Source organism: Homalodisca vitripennis, chromosome 2 (assembly GCF_021130785.1).
Source record: "Homalodisca vitripennis isolate AUS2020 chromosome 2, UT_GWSS_2.1, whole genome shotgun sequence".
Lineage (NCBI taxonomy): Eukaryota > Metazoa > Arthropoda > Insecta > Hemiptera > Cicadellidae > Homalodisca > Homalodisca vitripennis.
The window spans coordinates 90,817,139-90,832,916 of NC_060208.1; the positions used below are offsets into that span (position 1 = coordinate 90,817,139).

The 15,778-nt window shown below is 28.3% G+C and overlaps 1 protein-coding gene across 1 annotated transcript in view; it reads left to right on the forward strand.

Annotated features, from left to right (window-relative positions):
• Positions 1–4,691: 4,691 nt before the first annotated feature.
• LOC124354348 (probable heat shock protein ssa1) overlaps positions 4,692–15,778 on the forward strand; it is a 68,881-nt gene continuing 57,794 nt past the window's right edge. Inside the window, exons 1-3 of the mRNA XM_046804730.1 lie at positions 4,692–4,808; positions 9,411–9,622; positions 10,231–10,376. Coding sequence (XP_046660686.1) covers positions 9,430–9,622; positions 10,231–10,376 — 339 coding nt within the window. The 5' untranslated portion in view covers positions 4,692–4,808; positions 9,411–9,429. The remainder of the gene's footprint in view (positions 4,809–9,410; positions 9,623–10,230; positions 10,377–15,778) is intronic.

Sequence of the window (15,778 nt, forward strand, 5' to 3'; positions counted from 1 at the left end):
CAAGTGTGGGTGCTCCTAACTTCTGATAATTCGTGTCGTTCATATGGAATGGCCAGTCTATAGACGTTCCTAGAATTCAGGAGCTACCAGCTGCTGAAATATCTAGGTCTTTAGAACTTCATGGTCAATAAACTTAACTTTGAGAAACTTTCTCTGTAAGATCCTCTCTAAGTCATATTAGTCAATAGGTCAGTGTTTTCTCGACACTGTATTCTAGAATATATATATATATATATATATATATATATATATATATATATATATATATATATATATATATATATTATGTGTGTGTGTTTGTGTGCGTGTGTAATGGTAGCACATTCACCCGGCAAGTGAGAGATCCGGGTTCGAGTCCCGGCGGAGCAAGTACTTTTTGCGATTTAATGTTTATTGAAATTTTATGTATATATATGGTATATATATATATATATATATATATATATATATATATATGGTATGCAATATATTTTAAAGTTTTCTATAAATCTAATTTAAATTAGGAGGTGTTAGTAGATTTTTCTGTTTGGTTTATCTTTAATAATGTTGAAAAAGAGAAAAGATGGAACAAGCATAATATGAAAAATAGTATGTTAGCCTACACGTATTAATAAGTTACATTTTACAAGTCGTTGATTGTAATAGATTTTAATTACTTTAAATAGTAATAATATAAACATGTTGATTGCAGCAGACACCTTAAGGCGACTCTGACACTAACAGCAATCTGTCTGTACAGAGCCACAGAGAAGGTATCAACGTGTAATGTATTTATAGTAAATTAAACGGCAAAATATTTGTAAACCTTTATATTGAAAATTGTTCACTGGTAAGTCGACAGTGAAAGCATTTAAATGAACATACGGAAACGCAGGCTAGATAGTTGATTAATCCGAAGTGCTACTGCGTGTAGTTCACTTAGGAGCTAAATGTGTCTTCCGCCACAAAATTGTTAGTAAGCGCACGAACTTCTGGGAGAAAAAAGAAAAATATGCTGAAAAGTAAAATATTGCAAGAAAAGTTTGTGAACTGGCATTATTAAATGGAAAGATTGTACCGAAGAAATGTCAATGTGAGGATTAAAACTAAGGACAAATATTGAGTGCCTAGAATGCACCAGCCATGATCTAAGGCTAACTTAGAAGGGAAAACTACTTTTTTATATACATTTTGAATAACCAATACCGACTAGCCCACCTTCCTCTACAGTGTTTACGATACCGGCAGAACATTCCAGCTTATTTGAAGGTCGGCGAATGCAACGCAATACGCACATAACTAAGCGAGCGAAGAGCAGGTCTCTCCGTTATAATAGGGCTAATTGACAGTAAACGTTAACTATATCAGTATATTTCGTGTGTAGACACAGCGTTGAATCTTCATCTGGGTTTCTGTGGCAAAAAAATTGAAAACATGTCTTTCCGTGAAATGCATAGCTCATTCTTGTATTTATAACGCATTTGTACTTGTTCTTATAGACAGGTTGAATAAAATAAATATCTAGTCAGGAACTAATCTGGTATTACAGCCTGCATGGATTGTTATTTAAAAATTAATCATATGTGAACTGTCCACAGTATTGCCTTTTTCTCAAATAATTGAACTGATTTACTTAATATATGTCTAAGATAGAAATATGTTTCTCTAAAAGATCAAAAGTCTATTTAAAAACTATTATTTAGCTAGATTATCTAAATACAACAAATAAAACAAATATCATACAAGCAATCAGTTTTTTTACGCTTGAAAAATGTGTCTAAGAAACACAACTAGTTAAGCAAATGTTCAAACAGAGCTTATTTAAAAATAAGAAGTATACTTGTAATCTACCCAAATACTATCTTCCAGGAAGTCTATCACTACTTACATCGTGACCTCTGACCTATGGTTGGTGATTAAGACACCCCTCTAGGCCATTATGGTTCTAATTAATTGGCCATACAATACTGCAAGATATGTTGTTTGCATGCAACTCTATATTTCCAATTATTATTAGTTTCTGATTTTTATATAATTATTTCTGAAGAGAGCCCCCTTATTGTAATAAAATTTTATATTAAAACGACTGTAAAACTAAAAGAAGTTCTTGTTACTTAAATTTACTTTACAGCTTCAGTACATTTAACGAATTACTGTGAAATAATTTAATAAGGTATGTTTCGAATTTGCATAAAACATTTCGTTTCATACATACTTTTAAACTTAATTTTGCAGTGAAATAAAACTGGTTTACTATGGTTAAAATAAACTCAGTGATATGAATGAAATTCATTACTAGCAGAAAATTCTATTGTATTTCGACAGTTACTTTTGATGTTTAAAATATGACGTTATAAGCTCTGTACTGTACTAAATTAAAATAACATTAAGAATTTCAAAAACTTATTCTAAAATAGAAAAAAGAATTAATAGTACATTTCATTTTGCAACTTATTCTGAGACTTTAATGTAAAATGTTCTACTCCGTTGAAATATAAATATATATATTAGCAGTTAACCTTGGCTTCGCATGCAATTTCGCAAGCACTATTTGTTTGAGTGAATTATATTTCCGATGCCAATGTTGAGTTTGCCTTCTTCCTACGATCAAGATGTTAGTAAATGTATATTTATTTACATTTTTATTTACTCCAGTCTTAGTATTTGTTTTCCAAAGCTGGTTTTGCCAAGAAAACACACACACACGCATAGTTATACAACTTATATAAGTGTCATAATAATCTTTAAATGTATGGTAAAAGTAGGACTATATTGTATCTTATATCTGCACTATTAGCAGTTACCCATTGCTTTACACGCAATATAGGAGGCGTTGCACGTTTATGACCACTGATTGTTTGAGTTAATTGCGATGCCAATTTTGAGTTTTATCTGTTACCACGATCAATAAAATACGTCAAAAAGCTTATAATTATGACCATTGTAACTTTTTCTCGATTCGTTTAATTCCATAGTTGGTTTCCTTATGTGTTCCGATCAAGAAAATTCAACACAGATGAGAGAAGCATTCTTCTGTCAATAGAGAACCAAGACGGGTTTAATATTAATAATTTAATTTGTGCTAAAAGTTTTTAAATATCTTAGAACATAATGAACCAATAATGATGTTGGTACATCAGTTCCAAAGAACAGTCCAGTGAAATTTAATGCATAGGTCGTGTAGATTGCTTCAAAGGGAGTCTACAAAGTCAAATTCTGACATTCTTATGTTTTATGACATTTTCCTAAGGTAGAGTAAAACTTACCTAACCTCTGATATCTAAATCTGTGTTAATTATTATGGTTACGTATTTACAACATTTCCTCACTATGTAGGCCTAGGTAAGAATATTTAAAATAATAAACAATGTTTTCACAGAACAATTGATTACATTTGACAGGCTAGTTCAATTATAGTACACAACTTTAGATACTAAGATGAGATTTGTCGTTATTTTAATACCGGAGAGATTTATAAAATAAGAATAGGCCTATATTCTTTCCAGGATCCGCAAGAATGTTCATGTAAAATTTCATTGCAATCTGTTGAGAGGTTTACGCGCAAAAAAACAGAGCAGGTAAACAAAGGCACTTTCACATTTATAATATTACTGGGATACATAAATAAATGTAACTTTGTGGTTTCTGGTTTATTATTTTTGTTTCAATGAAGTGATACGATGCTATGGACTTTCATAATTTAATTCCACTACCTGTTCGTTATAGTTGAACCATGAAAGTCTTTTGTAAACTGTAAAATAATGAATCACATGGAAAATAAGATACAATTCTAAAATATCAAGATGAGTCATGGACAAGGTCTGAATTTCCTAATAGAAAAATATTTACTTTACTTACTATATGATTTTGTTGTTCTTTCAAAAACTATTAAAAACAAATTATTTTTTCATTTTAACTATTCGTTTTAAATGTTATTATAAAAAAGTATATTTATTAGTTTCCTTTCTCATTACGTAATATTACACATATTAAACTTGCATACACTTTATATTTTAGTTTAAAATTATTTATAAACAGCGCGTTTATTATAATTATTTCAATTTGATTGTTATCTGTTTACAATTAAAAATTTAAAAGGTCATTATTGGATGAATTGGATGAATACCTTTACATTTTGGATGAATTTGTTTCATTTTATAATTCTTTAGCGGCATTTAGATTTTGGGATTCAACTTTGCTAATATTTCAACTTTATTTCGTATAAAACCAAATATGTTTTAATAACAAAAATTTTTTTCTTCACAGTTTATAAATATAAAAAAGAAGTATATTTTTCAAAATAAAATCTGTACCTTAAAATAACAAATATCACTGTACATAGTAACACTGTTCACTTTGGTAGATTAATGGTAAAAAAGAGATTGTCTAAAACACTTAGACACACAAACATAAAGGAAATTCTGATTTTTACAAAAGACCGATATATTTATTTCATTTCTGCAATTCCAACAATATGTTAAATGATTCATTAAGTAAGCATGAACATAATAATAGAATAATGTAAAAGACTACTTAGCTAATCTGTAGCGAACTGTTATGTGTATTTTTTATAATATAATTTATGTTTGTTGAAGTATAGAAAAGCGTATGTTTTTTAAACGACTGTACTGAAAAGTATCTGCTGGCCCAAAACCCTTTTAGCATTCTTATAATATTGATAACATTTATGGCTGGAAATTATAAACTCTTGTCCCACTGCTACAAACCCAGTGTCAGGATCCTGCATGTAGCATCGTGTCCACTGACTGTGGCGCTACTATTCCGGTCACGATTACATTCCTCCACATCAGAACTTGGAAACAAACTAAGTAAGTATACCTAGAAGTAATTACTTCTAAGTATTATATTAAATTATCAAGTCTGATCCCAGTCTATCCATTGTGTTAGCACATTACAAAAGAGATACAAAGACACGGTAGTTTTAAATTCTGTCTGCCTTAACCTCAAAGTTAGTTTGTTTTATTTAAGCACACTACCTGTACTATACACATTTTCAACTTTTTTATTTATAAAAAATAATTTTCACAATATTAAATTATCAAGTTACTTTTTTCTAATATTTGTTGTACGTATCAAGTCTACGATAAAATTAAGTAAAATTTATGACTAAGAATTTATATTATATTGCAGGCTAAAGATGTTCTAAAAGAACCTCATTTAAAGTTTAAGAATAATTCAATATTACCAATAGTATATAAATCCGTAGCAGTACAATATGCCACATTTTAGATTTTTTTATTTTTAAACAATACGTGTTTGGTAGTACATAACAGACAGAATTAAAATGAACATGAACAAATTATGGATACTAAAAATAGTATATTAAATAGATTTACTTATAGTTCCTCAGCTTAATGGGTGTTTTAGGTTATCTTTCTCTATTTTCTCCATAGAAAAGGCAGGTTGAAATGAAAGTTATAAATTAAATTGATGTTTTAATGTGCTTCATAATCTGAGAGTCTGATAAAGGTTAAAATTCAATTAACATTTCTTATCATCTAAGTGTGTTATTTAATATGCATATTAATGTTTCATTGTAATCGATTGATCTTTATTTTAAATACACAAACCAACACACTTGTCTTCTAACCAATGCCGACTAGTTGCACACCTAATAATTGTTGCAAGGTGATTAACCAATTACGAATATTTACGAGATTGTCAAAGCCCATACATATCAGAATAGGTACTTAAAACTTAAATTATAATCGGCCTTGTCTAAATAGTTATAATTTGGAACGAAATTTCAAAGAAAATATGTTAAAAATATTAAATGATTGAAACAAATTACTAATATTCCTTTGATAAAAAAGTTCATTCTGGAATATATCTTAGAGTTTTAAAATTTTAGTCTATAAAGTTAGAGTATATCATAATCACTTTTCTTTTGAATTAAAAAAAAACTATTTAATACTTAATTAATTCAACAAATATTAAGTAGGTTGTAAAATTACTAAGCAACTAACAATTAATTATAATAAGTTAAAATGTTATATTAAAACCTACTATACAAGTTTGCCTACGGTGCTAATGGTTGTATTCTAGAACGTTTCCCTAGAAAAAAACCCAAAACGTAAAAACTATAACTCAAGAAATAGCTCCTTCAAAACCCAACTTTTAATGAATAGAATGGTTAACAGACCTATTTGAACCTGTTCAAAATAACTTTTATGTATTTTTAACAAAATTATATTGTGTTTATTAGAAATCTCTCCATTTCACCACGTTATATGATAGCCTTCTTATTGTGTACTCTATAAATCTATGCCTTCAGTCATAAAATGTATATTCATAATATTCATAAAAGGAAGCGATAAGCAGATCCTCGTTCATTCATATCTTTATCTTATGACCATTATAATCACTCATCGTGTAAGTCAATAAATAATATTATGGCTGTGATTATAAAGTAATGGATACTGTAACTAGAACTGATAAGAATGAATGCTGAGATCTGTCAAGCATTAATATTTTTAACATAACCTATGCAATTTTTTATACTCATTAGGATGTCAAACTTTAGCATCTAGGAGACAACTATAACATGTAGAACATGCTCATGTTTAACATTCGTGTAATATTCTCATTGTGTTTAGTCACAATTCACTATCCATGACATAGTTTTGGGCCTTCCGTCATTTCATCATTGTTTCATTTACAAAAAATATTTAAATACTGATGATTCAAACTTTACTCAAAATATCGGTGGACTAATATGTGTAAATATCAAGTCCTTCATCCCAGAAGGACTTTATAAAAAATGTGGAAGACCCTGTTTTGGAACAATGACCCAGGATACATTATTTGCTTTTATTATCGTTGAATGGTAGAACAGGTCTTTAGTTGACTTCAGTATTGAGATTGGTGCTATCAAAGATTACACAAATGCGGTACTGAAACTTCAAGAGAAGTGTCAGTAATAAATTCAAATTCCCTCATTTATTAAATTGTGAGAAAATTTTACATGGTCATGTTTATGAGATTAAATGTAAATTAATTAGTAAAAGCTATGTTATTTTACAAATGAGGTTACGTATTTTAGTTACTTCCACTTGAGTAAAAATTAATATTAATAGCGTTGTTACTTACCCTAATACATTAATTTGTCAATTTCTTTAGAAACAGTTTTTAACTTTTCAAGGCATCATCTCAAGTGGTGGACCAATGACACATTTATTTGTAATACGATGTCAGGCATTAACAGTGTGTCATGGTTATAGCCCTTGAATTTGAAACTTTCCTTATCAAAATACGTGTATAAAAATAAAGCTGAAAAAACAAATTCATAACGAAAACTATATCAAGAATTCTAAAATTGGATAAGGTAACTACAATGAATAGCAATTACTTCTTAAATAAATTTTATTCATTAGCTATTCATAAACATTAAAGATAAATTATGTGATAGATTTCCGTAATTTGACTCTGGAAAAATTAGTCAAAACAAAATGTTTTTCTTTTCTGGGTTATATTGAATTTTGTTCCAACTTCCGTAAGAGTGTCAAGAGGTGGGATGAGCATACTTTATCTGTGAAGACTTGCTTTTCTTTTTTCAATACTAATTTTTTATACATTTCTCTATAAAGTCAGTGCATTTTGTTATTTTATACTGGTATTTCAAATATGGTTTGGTATATTAAACATGCAAGTGTAATGTTTGATCACTTTTATACATTTCTGAACAAAGAATTATTTAGTTTTACTGGTCATCTATATAATATTTCCAAGAAAAAATGTAGATTTATAATATTTTTATTAATTAATGGGCTTTATTTTAAATTTAAATGTAGCTTTAATTTAAACACTTACATGGTTTTGGGATAATGTTTTAAAGCTACAGTTTTATACACATATTGCCACTGCATATAAACGCCTTAAGGGTAAATAATTCGTCTAATATATGTTCCTTTATTAGTCCAATTGACGATAATACAGTGAGTGTCAAAGTTGTTTTGTAATACTAATCTTTAAAAAATCTAATACTTTCTAAAAAATTTGTTAATTACTGTCTTAAGATTATGATATATTTTATCTATGTTTTTTTGAAGGACGTGTTTGAATTATTGTGTTGTATCTGTTGTGATAGATTCATTAATCATAAGAAAACTGTGGTTTTTTGTTAAAGTATGTAAAAAAGTTTAAACACTTTTCTACAATGAAACCGATTAATCTTAGCTGTTTTTTTTTTAAATTAAAGTTATTGGCAGTTTGGATTTTACAAAGGAGAATTAAAAATTGTTTCATCATTTTTCTCCTACTAATCTTACATCGAATTATGTCCTGTACAAGGTTTACGAGTTGCCTTTGTGTGGTATAGAGTTAAGATTTGCAATGGATTTTACCAGAATTTTATGTTTGTTTTAATCTATGTTCATGAGTAGAATGGTAACTATGACCCCTATTTATATCATACTCTATAGTGGTCTCGGTCATCTGGTAAAGAATAAGTACATTATTTAATATTATATATAATATAAGTAATATATTGAATATATTATTGTATGTATATATATATATATATATATATATATATATATATATACACACATATACACACACACACACACACACATTATTTTCTGGAAAAATGGTGAGACTAAATTATTGGCTATATGCGGAAAATTTTATTACTTTTTGTTACATATGAGAGTCACATCAGGAGTTTTACCGACTTAAGGTATATAAAATCGTTGATGACGTTGCAAATTTCTTACCCTGAGTCTTAATTTTAACTATAACGCTACTATGATTACAATCACACTTTTTAATTTGTATTAAGGAGCCCTACTAATAAATTTACATGTGTTAGTTGACATCTTTTCATATATTTTATTTGGTTTTTTGACTATACATTAGACCTATAAGTTAGTATTAAAAATTGAAAACTTAATGTAAATATATTTTACTAAGATACCACATTTAATTTTATAATGCTTACAAAAAAAATTTGTAATTAATGGTTTATAGTTGCAAACTCATAATTAATTATATATGTAACAAATGCACTCTTACCATAAAATTCTTTTGAATTGAAACACATTTTTAATGTTAACTTTAAAGTATCATAGGGTAAATATTTTTAGTTTTAAGGACACCATTTCCAAGTTATATGTATTACTTATTTCATTTTGAGAAAGGTTTCATTTTGATTTTTAATACAATGGTATTTTAGAGTTAAGGCTGGTTAATAAATGAAAGTTTTGAGTCATTCAAATTTTAATGCAGTGCCGTTATTAAGGTGCATCTTTGAATAGTTTTACTGCAACATACTTTCCTAATATGTAGATGAAATAACGAGTGCGGTATTTTTTCATACCATCTAGACTTTAAATGTCACATTGTTCTCTTTTAATTGAATAAATGTTTACTTCAGATTGAATTTGGGTAAACATGGCTTATATATGTTCCAGGAGCGCACTCACAGTAATAATGTTTGGGGTGGATCTAGGCACCACCTGTGTCAGAGTGGCCCACTACATAGAAAACGAGGCCAGAGTGTTTCCGATCTACTGTGACCCACCTGTGCAAACTTCAAAGATAGTGCGTTTCTCAGGTACAAAAATCTGTATCGGAGACGATATTGAGGCGGACATATTCAACAGGGACAACCAAGTCACATTCGGTAAGCTTTATAGAAAACACCAAAACATCTGGAAATATAAACAATTTTAGAAATAAACCAATCAAAGAGAAACCTTTATACGTAAGGAGCTAATAAATATTATTAAATAAATCCATATTACTTAATTACTATTACTATTAAAGTTTAAAGTTCCTTATTCAATTAGGTAAGTTAATACATTTACTAAACTTGGAGTTTACAAAATCATAATTATATAACTAGCGATTAATTTTACACGTAATAGAGATAATAATATAAATTCACGAAAACAAAAGTATAGGTAATAGAAAAATACTAAAGTAACATGGTTAAACTTAAATCATTCTTGATTGATTGAAGGTTTTCAATAGATTATTGAATGTGTATTAAATTAATATTGTAATTCATGTTGAGACCGATATTCCATCATTAGGCTCCTCATATTTATATTTTCAAAGCTCTAGCTTTATGGTAGTTGTATTATTTTATTTTCAACAAAATGAGAAGCTGTTAAATATTCACAGATATCGAAATTTAGTTTGCGGAATGCCCATTTGATAAAGACTCAGTACTCCAATCATTATTGTAATTTGATATTTTAAAGGTGAAATGTCGAAACTGCTGTTCAGGTGTAATGGAACTAATTGGCAGAGACAAAGAAACTTCATACGTGGACAACTTAAGTTTGTGGCCTTACCAAGTAGTGGGTAAAGGTCGATGTCTCAATATAATGTGCAGTGTAGACAAGAAAACCGTTTTCCTCACTCCTGAAAAGGTTAGTTTAAATGTTTTAAATCCAATTGTATTACGGTTTGGGATTGGTTTTAAGGGGTGGATGTGAAATATGTATAACCAGGATCTTATATATATATATATATATATATATATATATATATATATATATATATATATATGTATATAATTATATATATATATATATATATATATATATAATTAGTAAAATTTATTGTTAAATTAAAATAAATAACTAACTATCACTGTTTTATTTATCATATTATTATATTACCATATGGAGAGTTATTAGTGTTTCTATCAGTTTTAAGATCAATTATAACTGTAATTATGTAACACAGTATATTAATGCTTGACATTTTTGCTAAACAAATAATGGTTTAAAAACTACATCCTCAAGAATAAGTTATTTATTTACCCGTTTTGATAACGAAATATCTTAAACTTATGATTAGTTTAAACTGCTTATAGTTAAAAATTATCTTTTACTTTGAATGATCCTAACCAAAATATAATAATGTAAATTATTATTTGTATATCAAAGGATAATATTGGCATTCCGCTGATTTGCTTAAGATATTGCCGATAGTCACAATTCTTTGGAGGTATACAGTAAGTATCCCCCGTGATACCAGTGCAAATACTTTTTAAACTACAAAATAGTATATTCTTTATAACATTATACTTATTATGGTAATATAGTAATGGAAGTGTCTAGTGTATTCAAATTGCCAACTTTGAGTTACGAGATAGGATTGCAAGAGAGGACGGCTATTAGAGTAGTGTTTATGTACTTGCTATAAAGAAATCTTATAGCATTTATTGGCTAAAAATGTTATAGGAAAAAAAATCGCTGATAATCTATTAAGAGGGTGATATTTTGTTATCTATGGTAAGCATCAAACTAATGGATGCCACCTCGAGATTTCCGAGTAATGGTTCCTAAAAAGTCCATATGCGTCAACATATAAATATTTTAGTCACCGTTTGAGTAAAGTAAGTATAGCTATAAAATTATTTGGTATTGGATGGAATATATTATAACAATCAATTAAAGCCTCTATTACAACCAATACTGGGCTAGTACAGTACTAGATTTAAGCACTGATTGAAATTTATCAAAATGCATTTATCAAAGTAGGGTGATACGCTCAACTTAAAATTGAAATTAACTTTATAAGATTCCACACTAGTTAACATACCTGTACGTCTCTATTTTTAAGTTGCCCTCCTGTGAAAAAATGGTGGAAATTTTTTATGACTAGTTAAAACACGGCTTTATTGAACCTGATACTTTGGCTTACTCGAGTCCGGGATTTTTATCGAGAAAGATAGGCCAGTAGTCAATTACACATAGTGTAATAAAAATTTAATAAATTGATGTTTTCTACTAGGCAATATTCAAAAGTATTCCCAATGTTAAATGATGCATATCGCTTTACATATATATATATACTAAAATTAGAGACCTTTTTAAGATGTAAACTGTGTAAATATAGCCAAAGACTAAGTTTTATTCAGTGCACTATTTAGAAAATATAAATTTATCATAGTACCATTCGGTTTATGTGTTGGTTGCACTGTTCTTGCTGCTTTTGGGAATGCTATACCTAAGGATTAAAAGTTAAATTATACCATGGAATTTGTAACCATATTCAAATTTACGCGCAATATTAGAGTTCACGAACGAACAGTGTAAAGGAAGTAGTTGTTACGTTAAGTAAACAAGATTAAAAAAAATATATAACAAGGAATAAAACAAAATGTTATTGCAATCAAAAATATTATTTCCAGGTAATTTAAATTAATGCTTACTGCGACCATAAATGCAAGTAAAACGGAGAGTATAAACGCTTTCCAAGCTCCTAAAAATGTTGAATAATCCAGTCAACTTTTAAAAAAGACATGATTTTTGCACAGTTTACTAAAATTATGCTAATATTTGTACTCTGCTAAACAACCCCAGAGAAAAACACTATAAATTTAATGGAAAACAACTGAGTGTTAAAATTCTCGTTATAGACTAAAAGAGTTAAATCAAATGCCCTATACTCCAGTTAGATAATGTCTATATACCATTTATTATATTTGTAGATACAAGTGTGATAGCCTCAGATGGGGTTTTTATTAAGAAAAAAATAATTATTTCTTAAACTTTTCCTATTATTTATAAAAATTTCAAGATGTTATGGCCACTTACCTTGCACTGCAATGAGTCATTGGTATTCGTTACCAGCTTTATGTGGGTTTTTCTTTGTATGGGTCTGATTATTCATATTGTAAAAGTGCAGAGAACAATAATTATTTCGTAAACTTTTCCTATTATTTATAAAAATTTCAAGATTATGAATAAATATTTCTTTTTATGGGTAGTAAAACTATCAGGAGTTTTAAAAACGAAAACTGTAATGAATTTTTAGAAACGCTTACATTACAATCAATAACCAAGAGTTTCATATATATTACACAACAAACGGAATGTAGGATGATTAGCTCGTTAACCTGAAGAAATGTTATATGTTACTTAAGGTAGAATCTAAAAGCTCAGCGGATAATGAACCATCCAAATCATTTTCACGAATTGTTTAGAGACGATTTTTTCTCAATAATATTGAAGACAGTACTACAAGTATTAATGAGGTTAAAATTCAGGCTATAAGTATTCAAAATATTAATACGTTTTGTTTAAACTCTTTTTAGACGCTACAGTTAAAAATGTATAAACCACAAAATATACTATGGGTGTAAGTGAAGACAGTGTAAAGAATAACCTATGGCAGCTAGTTAGCGATTTACCATCAGCCTTTAAAGTAAAAAAAAGGTTACAAGATAAGGATGTAGGAACTGTACTTTTATTGATGTTATGGCCACTTATCTTGCACTGCAATGGGTCATTGGTATTCGTTACCAGCTTTATGTGGGTTTTCTTTGTATGGATCTGATTATTCATATTGTAAAAGTGCAGAGAACAGTAATTATTTCGTAAACTTTTCCTATTATTTATAAAAATGTCAAGATTCTGAATAAATATTTTTTATATGAGTAGTAAAACTATCAAGACTTTTCTATAACGGAAACTGTAATGAATGTTTAGAAGTACTTACATTACAATCAATAACCAAGAACTTCATATATATTACTTAACAAACGGAATGTAGGATGGTTAGCTCGTTATCCTGAAGGAATGTTATATGTTACTTACGGTAGAATCTAAAAGCTCAGCGGATATTGAACCATCCAAAGCATTTTTACGAATTGTTTAGCGACGATTTTTTCTCCATAATTTTGAAGACAGTACGACAAGTATTAATGAGGTTAAAAGTCAGGCTATAAGTATTAAAAATATTAATACGTTTTGTTTAAACTCTTTTTAGCCACTACAGTTAAAATTTATGAAATGCTGAAACCATAAAATATACTATGGGTGTAAGTGAAGACAGTGTAAAGAATAACCTATGGCAGCTAGTTAGCGATTTATCATCAGCCTTTAAAGTCAAAAAAAGGTTACAAGATAAGGATGTAGCCTGAACTGTACATGTTATGGCCAATTACCTTGCACTGCAATGAGTCATTGGTATTCATTACCAGCTTTATGTGGATTTTCTTTGTATAGGTCTGATTATTCATATATTGTAAAAGTGCAGAGATGTGAAAATTTACAGAGTTTTTTTTTGCGTACTATAGTTGTACGTAAGTATCAGCTATTGTGTATTATTTTATGATTGCCCTTTTTAATCCATTTTTATTTAAGAGCTAAATTGAACGTAGGAGAATTCCTTGTACAGAAAAGGTTAGATATATAACATACCTACACTGTCTAGATATTTTTATAGCGATGATCAAACTAATTGAAATGTAAACTTTGGATCTCTACAGACTTTTATAAATACTGCATGCAATGATGATTCAGGAATTAGATACTTTGAGTTAATGTTTAGAAACAGTATTATAAATGCATTGTAAATGAAAATTTTTCATTTAGTAAAATAAGGAAAAATAAAGTGGGCCACCAAAAATGTCAAAAGGACTATACAAACACAGTGTAAATGGAATTATAAATGACAGTAAGTATGTAAAACACTATGTTTATACAATTTCTCTCGTGTGGAAAAGGGCCTGATTAATAAGGTAAATAAGATCGTGGAAAAGTTAACGTCTATTAGTATTATATAATTTTCGCTCTTGTAATATATATTTTCAAGCACACTTAAATGACGTAGCAAAGGCACGTGTTATTGATTTTAAGTAGAATAATCCTTGAATAACAATAGTCTTGCAGTAAAAATATTAATTAATATTTAATTTGCATAGTAAAATTGTAAATAATATTTATTTGAGATGTACACATAATTGTATCAGGAAACAATTATTGAATTAAATTGTAATTTAAAACTCGAAATGTATATGCAGAAATGTTGAAATGTTAAGTATTATGTAAATTATGTTAGAATTAATATTTCAAAATAGAATTTTAATAGGTGACATATTAAATTATAATGTGAAGTTTTTGATAGTAAGGTCATTCATTAAACTATGTATAGATATCAAGATTCCAGTTGCATTCGATTGAAAGAAAGGCTTGTGTAAACAGGACAGCCGCAAATGTTTGTCCATGCAGGATAGATTCCTGCATTACGTTAATGTGAGGCAAAGGGCAGACAAATAATATTATAATGGCAAGAACTTTAAGTGGATGTTTTACTTGGACATGTTAAATACTTAATAGTTTGGCTTGTATTGGACCAATACATAGTCAGTAATAATATAATATGACATAAATAAACAGGAAATTAAAAACATGTATAAAAATTTTAAATGATTGTAAACATATCCTAAAGCTGCTTTACCCCACGCCGTTACTAACAGTGTTTTTTTATCAATTTATGAAGATTAGGTTTTTTTCAATTATCCATTTCAATCAGACATTGACGATTTAACAATAATAGTTTTGTATCAGAAAAAAATAATCTGTTATATATATATATATATATATATATATATATATATATATATATAAAACCCTCTTAGAATCTACAATTCTAAACATAATTTGACATCAGTCTTAATTTCAAAAATTTAACTAAAATTTATATATTCATTTTGAAATAGAATATTATCTACTGTAGATTTGACTATATTTATAATTTTTTAAGAGGAAATAACATATTGTTTATTTATTGCCAGCTTAAATTACAAGAATAGTGAGGTCGTTTATTTTCCTATATCAGTCTTAGGTTTCAGGTATGATGTAAACCTAATTAAGTACAAAACGTGCATTCCTACAATTTTCATGTTTTCACTTTCAAATCTCACTTTCTACAGCAACTATCCTATTAAAAATATTATGATGGCCTTTAAACAAAGTTAGTAAATTTTAATTATGCTGAATGAACCTTTAATTACGAGATACCTGAATTAGAGTAA